The sequence below is a fragment of the Propithecus coquereli genome, unplaced genomic scaffold (genome assembly GCF_000956105.1).
Source record: "Propithecus coquereli isolate 6110/MARCELLA unplaced genomic scaffold, Pcoq_1.0 Scaffold52, whole genome shotgun sequence".
In the NCBI taxonomy this organism is placed as follows: domain Eukaryota; kingdom Metazoa; phylum Chordata; class Mammalia; order Primates; family Indriidae; genus Propithecus; species Propithecus coquereli.
In genome coordinates this window covers 6,998,944-7,017,058 of record NW_012151063.1, presented here as the reverse complement: position 1 = coordinate 7,017,058, position 18,115 = coordinate 6,998,944, and the positions used below count along the sequence as shown (strand labels likewise).

At 48.0% G+C, this 18,115-nt stretch overlaps 1 protein-coding gene across 1 annotated transcript in view; it reads left to right on the top strand.

Annotated features, from left to right (window-relative positions):
* Positions 1-236: 236 nt before the first annotated feature.
* Positions 237-18,115, top strand: part of GPR143 (G protein-coupled receptor 143) — a 28,250-nt gene continuing 10,371 nt past the window's right edge. Inside the window, exons 1-5 of the mRNA XM_012656802.1 lie at positions 237-246; positions 1,406-1,515; positions 2,481-2,575; positions 14,674-14,766; positions 17,070-17,179. Coding sequence (XP_012512256.1) covers positions 237-246; positions 1,406-1,515; positions 2,481-2,575; positions 14,674-14,766; positions 17,070-17,179 — 418 coding nt within the window. The remainder of the gene's footprint in view (positions 247-1,405; positions 1,516-2,480; positions 2,576-14,673; positions 14,767-17,069; positions 17,180-18,115) is intronic.

Below are 18,115 nucleotides of genomic sequence, written 5' to 3'. Positions count from 1 at the left end.
AAATTTTAAGGCGCTATACAGAAGAAAGGAATTTTTTTGTTAGCAGTGGCTTGATAATGAGAAGATATATCTGAAGCTTTTTAGTGTCCATGGTTCTCCTTTAGTGGTATATTACATAGTATGTGTTCAGGAGTGTAGTAAATACTTTGTGTTTAGTAGGGTATTACATAGTATATTATTAATAGTGTATTACATAATAGGTTCAGTAGTGTATTCCATAGTGTCTGTTTAGTAGTATGTTACACAGTATGTGTTCAGTAGTGTATTACATAATGTGTGTTCAGTAGCGTATTGCATAGCATGTGTTCAGTAGTGTATTACATAGTGTATGGTTAGTAGTGTATTACACAGTCTATGTTTAATAGTGTAGCACATAGTATGTGCTCGGTAGTGTATTACATAGTACGTGTTTGATAGTGTATTACATAGTGCGTGTTTGGTAGTGTATTACATAGTATGTGTTTGCTAGTGTATTGAACAGTGTATTACATAATGTTTGGTAGTGTGTTACATAGTACGTGTTCAGTAGTGTATTGCACAGTGTGTGTTTAGTAGTATATTACACAGCATGTTTTCAGTAGTGTATCACATGGTGTGTGTTCAACAGTGTATTGCATAGTGTGTGTCATGTAGTGTGTTACATGTACACTAGTATACACTAATACATAGTGTGTAGCTTTGTATTGTTTACAGTTTCCCTTTAGCAGTACGTTGCATAGTGCAAGTTTAAACAAAGGTATTATTGCATTACCTAACAAAGTACCATAATATATTCCATGAGTGTGTGTACTGTTTTGAGTGTTAGATCTTTGTGTCTAATAGCAAGGGGAACTCACATATAATAAATGTTAGAAGCAAATTATTGAGAGCTAATTTTTGAAAATCTTAAATGTATTTTTAAAAAGAATGAGGGAACTATTTATTAAAATTTCCAAATTGTGCTTTTTGAATGATTCTTTTTTATATGAGGAATAATCAACGTGGACATTAAAAATGCAGCTGAGAAATAGATTGCTAGTCGCAGAGTGGTTTTGTACTGCCAAGTAAACAAAGAAATTGGGGATGAGACCGTGGCTAACAGTGGTTTAAGTTGAAATCAGTTGTGTCCCCAGGTTTGCTTTGCTGCTGTAGGAGTTACTTTCTGAGTAACTCAGTCTTCTTTTGTTCTCTCTGCACATGGCGATGTACATATTCTTTCTTTCTTTCTTCCCTCCTTCCTCCCTCTTTTTTTTTTTTTTTTTTTTTTTTTTCCTTCCTCCCTTTTTTTTTTCCTTCTTTTCTTTCTTGCTTCATTCACTCCTCCTACCTCCTATCTGTCTACCTATCAATCATTTTTACAAAGCAACAAGTCAGCTTTCGATTTGAATTAGGATCAGACACGAAGTACCATCTAATTCTCTCTCAGGTATTGTAATCCGGTCGACGGTGTGGTTAGCATGCCCAGATTTCGTTGAAAGCATCTCCGATGTGAATGGAACAGACATTTGGCCTGCTGCTTTCTGCGTGGGGAGTGCGGTAAGCCCACCCGCTTTGTCCGCCCTCCCGCTACCTGTGCTTGAGGTGCGCTGTGTGTGGGCCTCAAAGCGCAGCAGCACCAACCCCGGGGAGTCTTGAGAAATGCAGATCCTCAGGCCCTGCCCCAGACCTACTGATCAGGAAGGCAGCCAGCCATCTGGGTTTTAACAAACCTTCCAGGGGGTGCTGCCGCACACTCAGGTGTTGTTCCCCCACCTCCACCCCTCAGCACACACGTGCACCTTGCCTGAAACAGAGCCTCAGTCAAAACCAGCTGGCAAAAAACCCCCAAGAAGTTATCAATATATTGACTGTATTTTGGCAATGAACTATATATTTAAATAGATTACAGTATGCAAACATATAAACAAATCGTTGAATAAATAAATATGTACCATACGTGCACACAGACACACACACACGTTGTGCGATGCTCAAGGGAGGGACGCAGAGCGCGCGCGCACGCACACCGGCGCGGTGCTGGCTGCCTGCTCGGTGGCAGTGGCCGGCTTCCTTGCCTCCCTCCCCGACGGTGGAGCATCTGTCTCAGCCCATGACAGGGAGGCATCTTGATCTTGTTTGCAACACCCCCTTCGCCTTCCACTTGAAAGGACGTTCTGAGTCTTTCCTGCCCCTGCTAATTCGTTCTCAGAAAAGCAGCTTCCAGTTCAAAGCCCCCGGAGCCCTCTCACCAGTTTGAACCGCACACCTTAGACCTTCACCTGCCGAGCGCACGAGTGGACCAGAAGGTGGAGTCCGTTAGTCGGATCTGGCTGAGGAGACAGGACAAGCACACGCTCCCAGGCCACATCTTGCCCTTGCTTCCAGGGTCTGCGCCCACACGTGTCCCGAGAGCTGTCACGGGCTGCTTCCTGCTGTCCGCGGAAGCCGGCGTCTGCTGCTTTATTCCGCGGGTGGGCTGGGCAGCTCGTGCTGCGTTGATGCTGGGCTCTTGTTGCTTACAGATGTGGATCCAGCTGTTGTACAGCGCCTGCTTCTGGTGGCTGTTTTGCTATGCGGTCGACGCCTACCTGGTGATCCGGAGATCAGCGGGGCTGAGGTATTCACCGAGGCAACAAGCAGGGATTTTGGCCTGGTTCTATTTTATGAGGAGAGTTTGGAGATACCGCTGAGCAGAGTATTTTGCAGTAGGGCAGACACCGTCCATCAGACTCTGCCAGCTGGCCCCTCCATCTAGAACCATCCATTGAAGCTCAATTTTTTTTTTTTTTTTTGAGACAGAGTCTCACTGTGTTGCCCGGGCTAGAGTGAGTGCCATGGCATCAGCCTAGCTCACAGCAACCTCCCAACTCCTGGGCTCAAGCGATCCTCCTGCCTCAGCCTCCCGAGTAGCTGGGACTACAGGCATGTACCACCATGCCCGGCTAATTTTTTCTATATATTTTTAGTTGTCCAGTTAATTTCTTTCTAATTTTAGTAGAGACGGGGTCTCGCTCTTGCTCAGGCTGGTTTCGAACTCCTGAGCTCAAACAATCCGCCCGCCTCGGCCTCCCAGAGAGCTAGGATTACAGGCGTGAGCCACCGCGCCCGGCCTGAAGCTCAATTTTTATAAGAGACCAAAGGCAGTTTCAAAATATTGAGGATTTAAAAACCTTAAAAACAAGTAATTCAATAAATGTGGGACTAGAGAAATACCAAAAAAGAATTGGCGTGAATGTAAACAAGTTTTCATTGTGTGCGAAGGTTCAAGGAAAAATATTCTAAGTATGTATTGATAGTTCGTGCTAAGTCTGGGACCCGAGAGTGCTGGAGCGGAAGGAGTCTGCTTGCCAGGAAATTACACAGCGCTAGTAACTTGTGCGCCGGTGGGTTTGAACTCCGGCCCAGTCGCTCGGGAGCCGTGTAACTGTTGGCAAGGCGTTTGACCTCTCTGGGCTTGTTTCCTTAGCTGTAACGTGGTCCCCACTGCGTGAGGTCACCGGGAGGCGTAAACGTGATAGTCCGTGTGGACGGTTAAGCGCAGTGCCTGGCCGTCCAGGCTCCTGATAGGCGTCAGCTGTCACTGTAGTTGTGTGTGCACGTGTGTTGGGGAAACAGCAACACAGAGAGCTTAACGGACAAAGAGAAGCTGGACAGTGGCAGGGCAGGGCTCCAAGTCCAGGAAGCATTTGCTCCCCCGCACCAAGGTCACGGTCCACTTGAATCAGGTCCCCTTTGGTTGGAACCTTTGCTTGCCTTTTTTTCTTTTTAACAGCTTTACAAAGTTCCGTGTTTAAAAGTGTAAAATCTGGTGGTTTTTAGTATACTCATAGATTTGTGCAACCATAACCATCGTCCAATGTTATGACATTTTAGTTATGACCCGAAAATCTCAGCTGGTTATCACTTTTCCTCGTTTCCTCCTCCCCCTCTCCCCTGGCAATCGTGAATCGACTTTCTGTCTCTAGGGATTTACTTACTCTGGACATTTCATATCAGTGGAATCATACAATACATGACCCTATGTGCTTGGCGTTGTAAACTCAGCATACACGACATTTTCAAGGTTTGCCCATGTTGCAGCACGTGTCAGTACTTACTACTGTTGTGGACTCAATGTTCGTGTCCCCTCAAAACTCGTATGTTGAAATTGTAGCCCCAAAGGTGATGGTTTTAGGAGGTGGAGGCTTTTGGGACGTGATTAGGTCGTAAGTGGGATTAGTGCCCTTACAAAAGAGGCTCCAGGGAGCTCCCTCGCCCCTTCCACCATGTGAGGACACAGCAAGAAGGTGCCATCTATGAACCAGGAAGTAGGGCCTCACCAGACACCAAATTTGCCAGCGCCTTGATCTTGCACTTGCCATCATCCAGAGCTGTGAGAAATAAATTTCTGTTATTTAGAAGATACCCAGTCTATGGTATTTTTTTAAGAGATAGGGTCTCACTCTGTTGCCCAGGCTGGAGTGCAGTGGCTCAGTGATAGGTCACTGCAGCTGCAGCCTTGAACTGCTGGGCTCAAGTGATCTTCCTGCCTCAGCCTCCTGAGTAGCTGAGACTGTAGGCGCCAGCCACTGTGCCAGCCTAATTTTTTTTTTTTATTTCTTGTAGAGATAGGGTCTCACCATGTTGCCCAGGCTGGTTTCAAATTCCTGGGCTCAAGCAATCCTCCGACCTTGACCTCCCAAAGTGCTTGGATTGCAGGCATGAGCCACCACGCCCAGCATGTATTTTGTTGTAGCAGCCTAAACGGACTAAGACAATTCCTTTTCATTGTTGAATGATAATCTATTGTATGGATATACTATATTTTGTTTATCCATTTATCAGTCATTGGACATTTAGGATGTTTCCATCGTTTTGGCTATTAGGAATAATGCCACAATGAATGTTGTAGTGTTTGTGTGGACATAGGTTTCATCATATATTCCTGAGTATGTACCTGGGTATGAAATTGCTGGGCCACATTGTATCTTTAGGTGTAACCTTGTAAGAAACTGCTAAACTGCTTTCCAAAGTGGGGGCAACATTTTACATTCTCACCAGCAATATATGAGGGTTCCAATTGCTCCACATCCTCACCAACACTTGTTATTATCTGTTTGTTTTGATTTTAGCCAACCTAGTGTGCGTGAAGTGGTGACTCATTGTGCTTTTGATTTCACTGATGGCTAAGGATGTTGAGCATCCTTTCGTGTGCTTATTGGCCATTTGTATACCTTCTTGGAGAAACATCTATTCAGTTCCATTTCCCATTGCTTAACTGGGCTACTTGTCTTTTTATTGTTGAGTTGTAAGAGTTCTTTATATAGTCTGGATACAAGTACCTTATATAGTTCACAAATATTTTATCCCATTCTGTGGGCTGTTTTTACACTTACTTGCTGGTATCTTTTGAAGCATAAAAGTTTTTTTATTTTGATGAAGTCCAATTTTTTCTGTTTCTTTCTTTGCTTTCTTATGATTTTCCTTTCTTTTCTGTGAAATCATTGCCTAACCCAGGGTCACAGAGATTTATACCAGGGATGGGGGACCTTTTCATGTTGGAAGGCCGCATTAATTTAGCTATAATCAAATAAGGCCTCATTCAAGAAACTTCAATTAGATATACTTAAAAATGTACATTTTTGTAAAAATCTAACTACTATGTACTTAGTAATTTCAAAAAATGAAAACTACTTGTTAATTTTAAAGCTAATTAACCTTTTAATGACTGTGTTGTGCCTGCTCTTTGTTGGAAAGCACTTGAATATTTGGTTGCAGCATGGAAGTCTGCAGTTTCAGTTGATCCCCTAGATGGGTGTCAGTCATTTGTGACCTAAGGGGCATCTTGATTTGGGTCAGGCAGGAGAATGTAGATTCGCAGCAATAAGTGGTTGAAAAGCAAGAAAGCATTTTTCAGGCATGTTGTCGAACGTGTGGGTGTTCTACTGCATTTTTCCATATTTCACCTGGATCTTTCTTAATATCAAAGAATGACTTTAAAATCATCTACTGAGAGTTCAGTCAATTCCATCTGTAGTTTTTTAAAATGACTTGATGATATCAGCTAGGTGAGGCTGAAATGCTAATTAGAGTGTGATGTCATGATTCTCAAAGTCAGTGCACCTTTCATTGTATTCTACAATTAATAGGTCTATAACAGCTGCCTGTTCTTCAAATGATTCCTATATATCATCTTGCTCATCAATGACCTTTGCTAACTGGGGAAAATGTTCATCCAAACATTCCTTTTGAAGAAGTGTTTTGAAAAAAAGTAGTTTTTTTTGAAATGTTTAGACTTGTTGCCACATATCATATATAGACTTAGTTTTACCTTGCAAAGAAATATTCATGTCTTTTTGATTTGACATATGACACAGAAATGCTGCATTCCTATAGAAATCTTCTTCATAATTCACATTGCTGATTCTGTTCTTCATAAAATTTAACTATCTGTTTTCACAGAGATAAAATTTTGACTAACACCTGTCCCTGTGATAGTCACATGATGCGGCAAATCCACACTGAATACCTCATCATTCAACTTTAGCATGTTACAAAACCGACAATGTCATGTTGCATTTGCCCCAATATATTTAACAATACTTGTAACTTGTTGCCAAATGCCACTTAAAATAGTAGCTTTAGCAGAGAGATTTTGCTGATATAAGATACAATGAAAAGAAATGAGAGAATCTGGATGTTAATAATTTTTTTTATCTGTGCAATAAACCCTTCATGTTTTCCTGTCATGGAAGGTGCACTGTCTGTACATACACTCACTAAATTTACCAAATTCAGTCCAAATTCACATTTATCTTGAAATTTGTTGAAGATATCTATTCCCCGTGTTCTGTTCCCAAGAGAGCCCAAAGAGAGTAACTCTTCATAGCAAAGAAAATCTTCTGTTATGACCCGAATGAAGTATAAAACCTGTGCTGAGTCAGTAGTATCAGTTGATTCATTCCAAGCATCGAATAATACATATTTTCCTTTTGAAGTACCGCACGAAGTTGTTCTATTAAGTTGAAGGCTAATTCATGCTGCTGATCAGTTGTGGTTCTTCTTGAAAGAGGCAGTTGTTAGTATTTTGAAATGTTATCAGGGTCTAAGCATCCTACAGCTTAGACAATGCATTCTTTCACAGTTTCTACATCATTGAATGGCTTCCCTTTTTTCCCAAGTATATAAGCTACTTTATAAGTTGCTTCAGTGGCATTATTTCCAGGTCTTATTGCTGCTTGAAAGAATTGTCTTTGCCTTTGCTTTTCATCTTTCCATTTCTGCAATATAACCTTTTGGGCCTCTCCCTCTAATTTAAACTATTTGTGGTCCTTATGAGTGTTATAATGCTGATAACCACTGAATTTCTTTAATGTTGATACTGCAGTATCACAAAGCAAGCAAATCATCTTATCTTTAGCAGAAACAAGATAATATTGCAATTTCCAGTCATCATTAAGAAATCTGTTTTCTTCCTTCAGTGTTCTCTTGGTCTTCTTTGACACGATGGGCTGTTAAGCAGACAGAATTAAAAAATACTGTCGAGCTGTGCAACTAGTCCCAAATTCCACTTCAAACAGAAACACAGTGCACCACTGTCAAAAGCTGATAACAGGCTGGTGTACTCGACCCCCATAACCTCTCCCCAACCAGCCTCCTGCAGGAGCGGCGCCAGTCAGGCAGGGGACGTCAGAACTAAATCATGAGCATAGCAGCCGTCAATTTAGCCCTTATGCCTTATTAATGTTCTAATTTTGCCAGTTGATCTGGGAGGATTATTTTGTTGAAACTTATTTTATTCCTTGGTATTTTAAATACATTCATTTTAAAAATAAAAATATAAGAAATGAAAAAAATGTATTAATAAAAATAAAAGTAGTTGTCTGTAAAATTTGGATTCAGTCAAAAGGCTGTACTTAAGGACCTAGAAGGCCACAAGTTCTCTACCCTTGATTTATACCTATGTTTTCTTATGCTTTGAATGCTTACATTTAGGTCTATTTAGGTCCATTTTGAATTAGTTTCTGTGTATAGATGAGGAAGGGGTCCATCTTTACTCTTTTGCATGTAGGTACCCTGTTGTCCCAGCACCATTTGTTGAACAAATTCACTGTTAAAACCAGTATCAATAAACAAATAGAGATCATATGCAGGTTATAGACTATATTGGGCAATCTTAGTAGATCCCTGCTCTAAAATTATTGACATTCCTTATGTTTATCACGTCATCATAAACTTTGGTCTCTTTGGCCTGAAGTTTAGTGTTTACTTCATTTTTTTGTTCTTGTTCCTTCCACTTTTGTGGGAGTTAGTTATGTTTTCAGTAAAAAATTGGGTCCCTTAGGTAGAGGTCATCGTAAAGGATAAGAAAATAATAGAAAATGGAAAATAATAGAAATAAAAGAATATACAGAGATGAAGTTATAGTTTTATAGATTTATAAAGATAAAAGACAAAAGTGGGGGTACTTAAGGGTCCTTGTGATATTTTCGTGAGTCACAAGGCCCCAAGTGAAGTTTTATATGGATATGTATAGGTACAGTGATCGGTTCCCAGGGGTAATAGGTTTACATAATAATAGGTAGTTTGTTTTAAGTTGAACGCATTTCAAAAGGCTTTTTTAGGTCCCTTAATTAACTTTATCTATGTGAACATATGGTTACAAAGTCTTTTAAAGACAAATTTTTAAGTTTTAAGGTAAATTTATCACTTAATAGAAGGGTTAAACAGAGATATAGTGGCTGCATACTTTTTTATTAAGTAATTGTAAATGTAGACAGGTAGTCAGAAGTCGAGTAGGAAGTGCCCCTTGGGCTCGTTTTTAGTTACAGGTGTCTCTTCTTGAGGCGGCCATTCTTTGATTAGTTCTCACCTTGTGGCTCTTAGTAGACCTGCTTTGTCTTTCAAAATAAGTTAGAACCACAGGTCTGAGATTTTCACGGACCTCTGAGATGCCCTCCTGAGGTAAAATAACTTTTAATATATAAACTAATATATCTACATATTTTTTCAGGGCAAAGGCCTACAAAACTCCTGAGACCATTTCTGTCTCTAATATAATTATATTAATTTATAGAGTGACACACCTTTTTACTGCAGCTCCCAAACTCTTATATATCAGTACAGAGCCTGGGTATGCCTGGTCATGAAAATTCTCTAGGGAAGATAGTCAAGGCCAAAGTCAGCCAACCAGGCGTGTCAGTGAGGATTAGTTTTGGCTACATAAAATACATGTAATAATAGTGACTTCCAGAAGATAGGAGTTTCTCTTTCATGCTAAAGGAGTCCAGAGGTAGACAATCCAGGATTCTAATGATAGATATCAAGTATGCAGTTTCCTTCTGTCTTCCTGCTTCACCATCCTATCATGTGACTTCCGTTGGCAAGATGTCATAGCCTAACATAGCTGCTGGTGCTCCAGCCATCAGACCTGCATTCCAGGCAACAGAAAGGAAGAGAGCTCGGCAAAAGTGGCCTGTTTTCCCCTGAGCCAGTCTTAAACAGTGTCCCTGGGAGTTTTGCATAATGCTACCTATATATTATTGGCCAGAACTTAGCTTCATGCTACACTTAGCTGCTAGAGGAGGTAGAAAATATAGTCTGTGAGCTGCAGCTCTGTGTGACATCCAGATTATGTTACTGAGGGAAAAAGGGAGAATGCCTTGGAGTAGGCAATGAACAGCCTTCGCCCTTAAGAAGGCCTTGGCTATGAAGCCCACACCATTGGTGTGTGCACCCCTCAGTCAGGGTTGGAGGGATCGGAGCTCTAACACAACTGGAGGTGTCATAGATGGCCAGTTATGGAGAGAAGAGGGACCGCGGACTGCCACAGGGAAGCTGGGAGAAGAGTATTGCCCCTGCTGTCACAGGAGGATGTACAATATCACTTCACCCGCTGGGGGTGCTGAAGTCCAGAGGATGCTGGGCAGAGTGTGGCCTCGGGGACCCACTGTCACGCAAAAGGTGAACGTCTGAGGACGTGAAGCATCCAGACGCCTCCCAAGGACCAGAGCAAGGGCGGGTTTCCAGGACTAGGACGGCCGTCTGTGGGGGCTGAAGTGGGCTCTCCCGTCAAAGAGGAACAGGCACAGGAAAGAGAGATAGGACAGGTGCTCAGCTGCCATGGAGACCAGGCCCCCAGCTCCCAGCTGGCACAAGTCCCACTTCCTGGAGGCTGCGTGTGAGGTCTTGAGGGGACACCACTGGATGATGTGAGCCAGGGCTGAGAGTGTGGGTTCAACAGCCTTTGTAGCTCCTCTTTTAAGAGGCAGCTTGTTTCCGGAGCCCTGGGTGGAGCTGAATCTGCAGGTGGCCATTAAGAGCCTGCAGCTGGAGGGTGGGGACGGGCTGTCCTGACCAATTCCAGGGCAGAGGGCCCGGCTGCAGGTACGGCTGGATTCAGCTCCACATTCCTTTCTAGAGCCTCTCAGTGCTGAGCTATTTTCTTTGCCACAGGAATATTTTTTCTTTTAATCCGAATCCTAAGAAATGTCACTAAGACAGATTTAAAGTTAGAATTTAAACCACTACTGTAGTTCCAGGTGTGGGATATACAGGTTTTAAACAGTAACAGAAGGCACCTGCGATCCTGGAACAGGCCTCGGATCGAAGTCACTACTTGCTCTGTGAAAATGGAAGTGCGAGAGGAAAGAGGGCCCGGGAGGGCGTTCGCGTGCCTGGACGTGGAAACTGCCTGGCGTTTGCACAAAGACGAGCGCGTGCGGCCGCCGCCTGCCCAAGTGGGGTGCGGACTCCGGCCCCCTTTTCACATCTTGCATTCGTCCGCGTGGCTGCTGCCTGCACAGCCCGCATCGCCTGACTCTCATCGTGCAGGGCCGTGGGGGCAGGGAGCTGTCACTGTCCCGCCCAAGGCGTGGGCCTGAAAGGAGCGATGCTGCGCTCTCCAACAGGCCGCGCCTTTCCAAGGCCACCGCGTGGGTTATCTGGGTCTCCCACAAAGCCCCCGTCCTGGGCAAGAGCCCGCGTTGCTGAGACCTCCCTACCCGCCCACTGCCAGCCCAGCCCGGCCAGGGAAGGGGAGGGCCCCTCCCGGAACCAGTTACAATGTGGGAGGCAAAGTAAGTTGGAGTCGCTCCTTAGGAGACAGAGCTGGCCACAAAATGTTTATTCTCCTCCCGAAGCTCACTCCGGTGTGTGCAACTGTTTCTCTTCTCTCTCCCTGTAGAGGGGCGTCCTTTCTCGCTCGCAGCCCCGACCGGCCCCTTCGCCCACGCGGCTGACCTTTGGAGTTAAGGTCCCAGTGGGAGGGGCTTGTGCCGTGTGCCGGAAGTCGGGTGGAGCGGCGAGCGCGGCATAGACCTGGATGGCCCCTCCGACAGCTCAGCTCGGCGGGGACGTGCTTCCGCGTCCGCCCCCGCGCAGCGGGAAGGCCTGCAGCCCGCGCCCTGGGGGAGCGGAGATCGCTGACAGAGCTGGTCCCAGAACACTCGCTGTGCAAGGCTGGGGAGGCAGGAAGGCAAGGAAGGGAAGCCGCCTCCTCTCCCCTCGGGGACCATCCGGTTCCCACCGGGTTCTGCAGAGACCCCTGCCGTGAGGGCCGCGCACTGGGACTGGCGCGCTGGCCTTTGGCGAAGAGGAACTCGGGAAGGGCCGGGCTGGGAGCCCCTTGCCTATGGGTGAGCCCCGTGCTTAGGAGGCCTCAGACAGCCCAGGAGGGACCTTGCTGGGTCAGGTTCATGTCCTCCTGGCGGGACACCCCAGGTTCAGGTCAAGCTTTGGTGCAGACCCCCCTGGATCCATTTCCATGTTAGAGAAGCAGGCGGTACAGAGAAAGCAGATAAAACCAAGAATTGCCTCTCTTCCTCCCTTTCTGTCATGTCCCCAGAAACCCTGGAGTCACAGTCATTGCCTGATTTCTTCCCAAATCGACCCCCCACCACCTTTTTTTTACTGAGTTTTTTTCCAGATTCTGTTGTGTTTTTTTCAAGCTTTAAGATTTATCTTACTGCAATATTTTCTTGAAAAAATGAAGAGTCCACCAGTGGATTCTCGTTGTACTCAGAGTAAAACTGACACTGTCCTGTGGCCCACAGAGTTCTGGGCCCTGGGCCTCACCGCACTGCCCTCCTGCCCGCCCTTCCTTCTCCCTCCCTCCCTGCTCTGCCACCGCGAGCTCCCAGCTACCACAAGCAGCCTGCTTTCCTTGACTTGGGGCCTCTTCCCTCATCTCCGAAGCCAGCAGTGGGGGGTCACGTCCTTCCCAAACTCTCTCCTCCCCGGTTCTTGGAGGCTGACAGAGATTTCCTGCTCTTGTGGATTCTGGTGATTCCTTGGGGCACACCCAGTTAATCCAGGGTGATTTCCTTATCTCAGAAATCCTCAACTTAATCCCATCAAGTCTCTTGCCATACGAGGGGACACAGTCACACAAGTTCTGGAGATCAGGACAGGGACATCGTTGGGGGGCTTTACTGGGGCTCTCACAAGTGTTCGGCCACTTTAGTTGACAAACATAATCTCATGTCTTAGATTAATCACAGCTCTGAAGTTGATTTCACTTAAAATCTTCTCCCCAGCCAGGCTGTCCCCCTACCCAGTGCAATGGGAGGGGTGGGGACGTTACTCTGCTTCTTGTTTGTCACCTTCTCCCGGTGGTCACTCCTGAGGGCAGGATCTTTGTTTCATTCTTAGTCTTTCCTTTGCCTACGACCGGCATGGTCTCTTGCTCAATAAACGTTCAGCCAATGAATGCTGAGTGGGACACATTGCCCTGATAAAGCTCTATGCTCTTTTTTCAGTTGAGATATAATTTACAGGCCAGCCTGCCTCGGAGGGCAACAGAAGTAGCAGAAAGTGCCAGGGCCCGCCAGAGTGGCACAGGCAGGCCACAGAGGGCTTTATTGTGCCCATGGATGGGAAGAGTCCCTCAAGGCTCTGGAAGCAGGTCTGGATAAGGCAGTGCTGCTAGTAAGCAGCTAGGTGTTTGGATTCAGGGTTGAGACCTTTTCTGCCTCAGGGCATCTTCCTGGGCTGAGGCTGTAGCTGAACAAGCCGCGGGGCTGGGTCGGTGTGGAGGGTGGGCAGGAGCTCCGCGAGCGCCTGGCCTTGTGAGATGGTGTCTCGGTCTGTCCAGGCTGCTGTAACAGCTACCGCAGCCCGGGCGGCGTACAAACAACAGACATGTATTGCTCACAGCTCTGGAGGCTGGAAGTCCAAGGTCCCGGCGTGGCAGAGGCTGTGTCTGGTGGGGACTCCCTTCCCGGTTCATAGATGGCGCCTTCTCGCTGTGTCCTTACATGGTGGAAGGGGTGAGGGAGCTCTCTGGGGTCCCTTTTGTAAGGACACTGGTCCCATCCATGAGACTCCACCCTCATGGTGTCATCACCCCCCAAAGGCCCCATCTCCTCACACCATCACCTTGGAGGTGAGGATTTCAACATGAATTTCGAGGGGACACACACGTTCAGATCATAGCACGTGAGAACTAAAACATGCCATCAGAGGGTGCTGTAGGCAGGATTTCCTATTCCCCAGCTGATGCAGACTGGGTCCCGTTTACATCAAGTCTCAAAAGTAGCAGCCCCTCTCACCAGGATGGCTATGATCCAAGTTGTGAAATGAGTTCGGCAAAGGTGTGGAGAAATTAGAACGCTTGTACGTTGCTGGTGGTAAAACGGTGCTGCCACTGTGGGAAACAGTTCGGCATTTCCTCAAAAAGTCAAACGTAGAAATACCATCTGACCCAGCAATTGCACTCCTGGGTGTACACCCCAAAGAACTGGAAACAGGAACTCAAACCAATACTTGTACGCGCATGCTCATAGCAGCATGATTCACAGTACCGAAAGGTAGAAACAACCCAACGCTCATCGCTGGCTGGCTGGATGGACAGACCGAGTGCCGTCCGTCCGTACCATGGAATGGATTCAGTCATGAAAAGGAATGAAGCTCTGACACGTGCTACCACGCGGATGAACCTCGAAAACATCATGTGCGTGGAAAGAAGCGAGGCCCAAAAGGCCACCTAGCATTTGTTTCCATTCGTGTGAAATGTCCAGGGCAGGCAAATCCATGGAGACAGAAAGTGGGTTAGTGGTCGCCGGGGAATGCGGTGGGGGAGGGCAGGAGGGCTTAGTGGGGACGGGGCCTCCTTTGGGACGATGAAAGCATTTTGGAACTACACAGTGGCTATGGCTGTGCAGCACTGTGCATGTACTAAAGGCCACTGAATTGTTTCCTTTCAAATAGTTGATTTTATGTTATGCGAATTTCACCTGAATTAAAAAATTAAAAAATCCTCAGGGCCGGGGCTCACGCCTGTGATCCTAGCTCTCTGGGAGGCCGAGGCGGGCGGATTGTTTGAGGTCAGGAGTCTGAGACCAGCCTGAGCAAGAGTGAGACCCCATCTCTACTAAAAATAGAAAGAAATTAACTGGACAACTAAAATATGGAGAAAAAATTAGCCGGGCATGGTGGCGCATGCCTGTAGTCCCAGCTACTCAGGAGGCTGAGGCAGGAGGATCGCTTGAGCCCAGGAGTTGGAGGTTGCTGTGAGCTAGGATGACGCCACGGCACTCTAGCCCGGGCAACACAGTGAGACTCTGTCTCAAAAAAAAAAAAAAAATCCTCAGCAGCAACATAAGGAAACGTTGCGGCGGGGTTCTGCTCTGTGCGCGTGGCCCTGACCTTTCTGGTGCAGGGGAGCTGGTCTGGTAGCTCCAAGGCGGGACCACCGGGCCCACCTGAGCTGTGGCCGCCGCTGTGCTTGTGTCCTAGCACCGTGCTGCTGTACCACATCATGGCGTGGGGCCTGGCCACCCTGCTGTGCGTGGAGGGAGCGGCCATGCTCTACTACCCCTCCGTGTTCAGGTAAGCCGGACTCCCAGCGCCCCAGGGGAGCCAGTCCCTGGCCCAAGCTGTGCTCTCTGACAGGGGCCCTGACAGCCAGAGTCGGGCCATTGTCTCTGGGCCACGGGGTGTGGCGCTCACAGCCAGGACCCGGAGGGCTCGCCGTGGTCCCTTGCACCCTGCAGCGGTCTCCCCTGCCTCTGCCCCTCCCGACTGTGTGCCCAGGCGCCTGTGCACACACACGTGTGCGAGGCTTTTGCTGTAACCCCTCTGTGTCAGTCTGTGTCCAAGTTTTAGGTGAATCAGCGTGTTGGTGCGGCTTCCTCACGCCCTCTCTTTAATTTGTATTCTTGGCGCCTCCTCTGGGTGAGCAGGTGAGTTTGACACTCTGACTCGGGAGGATGCGGGACATGGGACGGGAGCCCTGGGGAGAGCTCATCCTGTGCCTCTGCTCCCTGCACTTCCTCTCTTCTCTTCCTGCCTGCACGCTCGGCTGTCCCCAACGCAGGGACAGGCAGACGTGGCTGCCGAAACCGTCTCAGGCATTTCTTCACGTTTAAAATCCCATCCGTGCAACCCGAGGTTGCAAAGCCTCCGCGCAAGGCTATGTACTCTACCTTTCAGTGTAAACTTGGAACACGGGTGGACGGTGTCTCTTTGTCTGATTCTAGGGCTGTGTAGACCAGGGACCAGCACGGCACAGCCCCTAGGCCAAGTTCGGTCTCCACCTGTTTCTGTGCATAAAGTTTTATTGGGATGCAGCCGCACCCATTTGTCTATGTCCCGCGGCTGCTTTTGCACGACAACATCACAGCCGAGTAGCTGCAACGGAGACCACGGTATGGCCCGGGAAGCTGGAAATATTTACCATCTGTCCCCTTACAGAGAAAGTTTGCTGAACAGTGACATAGATCATTTCTCACCCTTCTTTTTCAGCTTCTTGCAGCTACTCAATTAGATGTCTCCAAACTGGTGTTGTCTTGTCAACTGTGAACACAAACGGGGAGTTCTGTGTAGATCCTTCCGGATAGTCTGCTTTCCTGGGGGACCTAACAGGGCAGACACAGTGTCACAGCGGTTATAACAGAACGCACTTAATTGGAAAGGGGGTCTCTGTCCCTCACCCTCACCCGTGGCACCCTGGAGACTCCTGGCAAAGTTGCACCTGAGCCCGTGGGGGCCACTGCGGCAGGGCTCCCGGCGTCTTCGGGGGCTGCTGGTGTCAGCGTCCTAACCCTTGGTCATCTCCGCATCCTCATGTCCCGAGACCCGGGGCCCTCGGCATTCTTGAGGCTCACGGCCTCACGCTCTTATTTGTCATTTACCTTTGTCTTTGTACTGGAGTCGCTTCTCTTCTCGTCTTGTTTCCCTTTCTGTCCCCAAGCCTGTTCTACCGCGTCTCAGCCCTCACAGCTGCGCAGCTGAGGGGAAAGCGCCCATCAGAAGGTGGCGTCGCAAGGTGGTACAGTCATCCTTCCTATGGCCAGAGGGGACGCCTCTTGCATTTTTCCTACCTGATACTTTTGCATTTTCTGCCATTTCCCCCTTTCTGGGCTGACCACTCCATGGATATCAAAACAAGAGTGCTGCCACCCGCTTTCGTCACCCTACCTCTGTGGCCGCAAGGCTGCTTGGTCGTCCGCTTTGTCGCCTCCCTCTCTCTGAGCCGTCCTCGCTCCCCGTGGCCTGCGGTTCTCCCGTCCTCTGCACCACCTGTCCGCTCTCCCACGTTGTGCGTTTCTTAGCCGGTGGCTCCTACCGTGGCCACACACGTGCGTAGGGCTCCTACCACGTCCTGTGGTGGCTGGTGAGTCCTGGACCCTTCCGTAGAAATCCTCGTCCTTTGCCCTGACGCGAACCTCTGAGACGATTGTTCCCATAACCACGAGGACAATGCACTCCGAGAGGTGCCGCTGGCATATTTTGAGTTGCCCAAGGAGAGGGACTAGATCTCATTCATGTTATTGCCAAGCCAAACAACACCCTAACTCGTTGACGAGGGCCCTCGTCTCTCCTTGAACTCTGGAATCCACCAGCCCAGAGTGTCTTTTCCTCTCTTATCTTTCCCAGCAGTGACCTTTAGAGGCTGCCCGGGTGGTGGCCCCCTTCGAGGGCCTCCCACGTATGAGGCAGAAACATGACCGACCTGCCCGACCCTCCTGCAGTTTATGGCCTGTTCCAGACACGGGAAATGAGTCAGATTTCCTCTGGGCAGAGTCAGAAGCAGATTGATGCATTTCCCTCTTATCTGCGCTTCCAGATGAGCAGATGTATTTCAGCCACAGCCTTGCCTCTGAGAAGAATGACGTGGTTTCCTCCCTCAGGTGTGAGAGGGGCCTGGACCACGCCATCCCCCACTACGTCACCACGTACTTGCCGCTGCTGCTGGTGCTCGTGGCCAACCCCATCCTGTTCCAAAAGACGGTGGCTGCAGGTAAATGACCGGGCCGTCCTCTGGGTGCATGGCCACTGGGTATGGCCCCGTGCCTCAGGCTCAGATAATGACAAATGTTGTCCTTCTGGAATTAGCCAGGACAGTTGAGCTCATTCGTCATCCTCCAGAGACAGAATACAGCTGGGGAGAGTGGCAGGTTTAATAAATGGACACGAGCAAGGCTTTGCCGACATTGTTCAAGGCAGGACAACTGGACTTTTCTGTTCTGTGCTGGGCTCATCCCGGGTCTGCCCTGGGAGTGGCCTTGGACGGCTGCGGAGGTGCCGTAGGAGCAGGAGGGGCGGGGGGACAGGGTATGGAGTGAGGTGGCTCTGGTCCCGGGACACACTGGGCCTGCGCCTTTTCTCAGACGGGCAGGAGGCAGGATGCAGAGCACAGGACGTGAGTCAAAGGCAGAGTTTGGAACTGGGTAAGATGGATGTCACGAGCTGCAGAAAGCCAGGGAGAGAGCTCTGGGCTGGGGCTGGGGTCCTGCAGTACAGCCCCGACCACTCCTAAAGCAGCGTGGCCTGGAGTGAGCCTGCAGCCTGCTTTGGCTGCCGAGGGTCTCCCAGGGCAGAGCAGGAAAGAGGAAGTTTGCCTCAACTGGAAGGTCCATTGAGGATTAGCTGTTGATTATAGAACTTTTTAAAAACATGGTTTAAAGTACTCTATCACTGGTGATAGGACATGATTGGAGCTCTTTGAGCTAGTCTTTTCATAGCTACATTTAAATGTAGTATATTATTAATCAATATAGCATGTTTTTTATAAAATTGCATAAAAATAGTGATAGGAGTACATCAAAAAAATGGAAATGACTTATAGAAAGAAGACCAAGGCCAGTGTGGGGGCTCACACCTGGAAACTTAGCACTCTGGGAGGCTGAAGCGGGAGGATCGCTTGAGGCCAGGAGTTGGAGACCAGCCTGGGCAA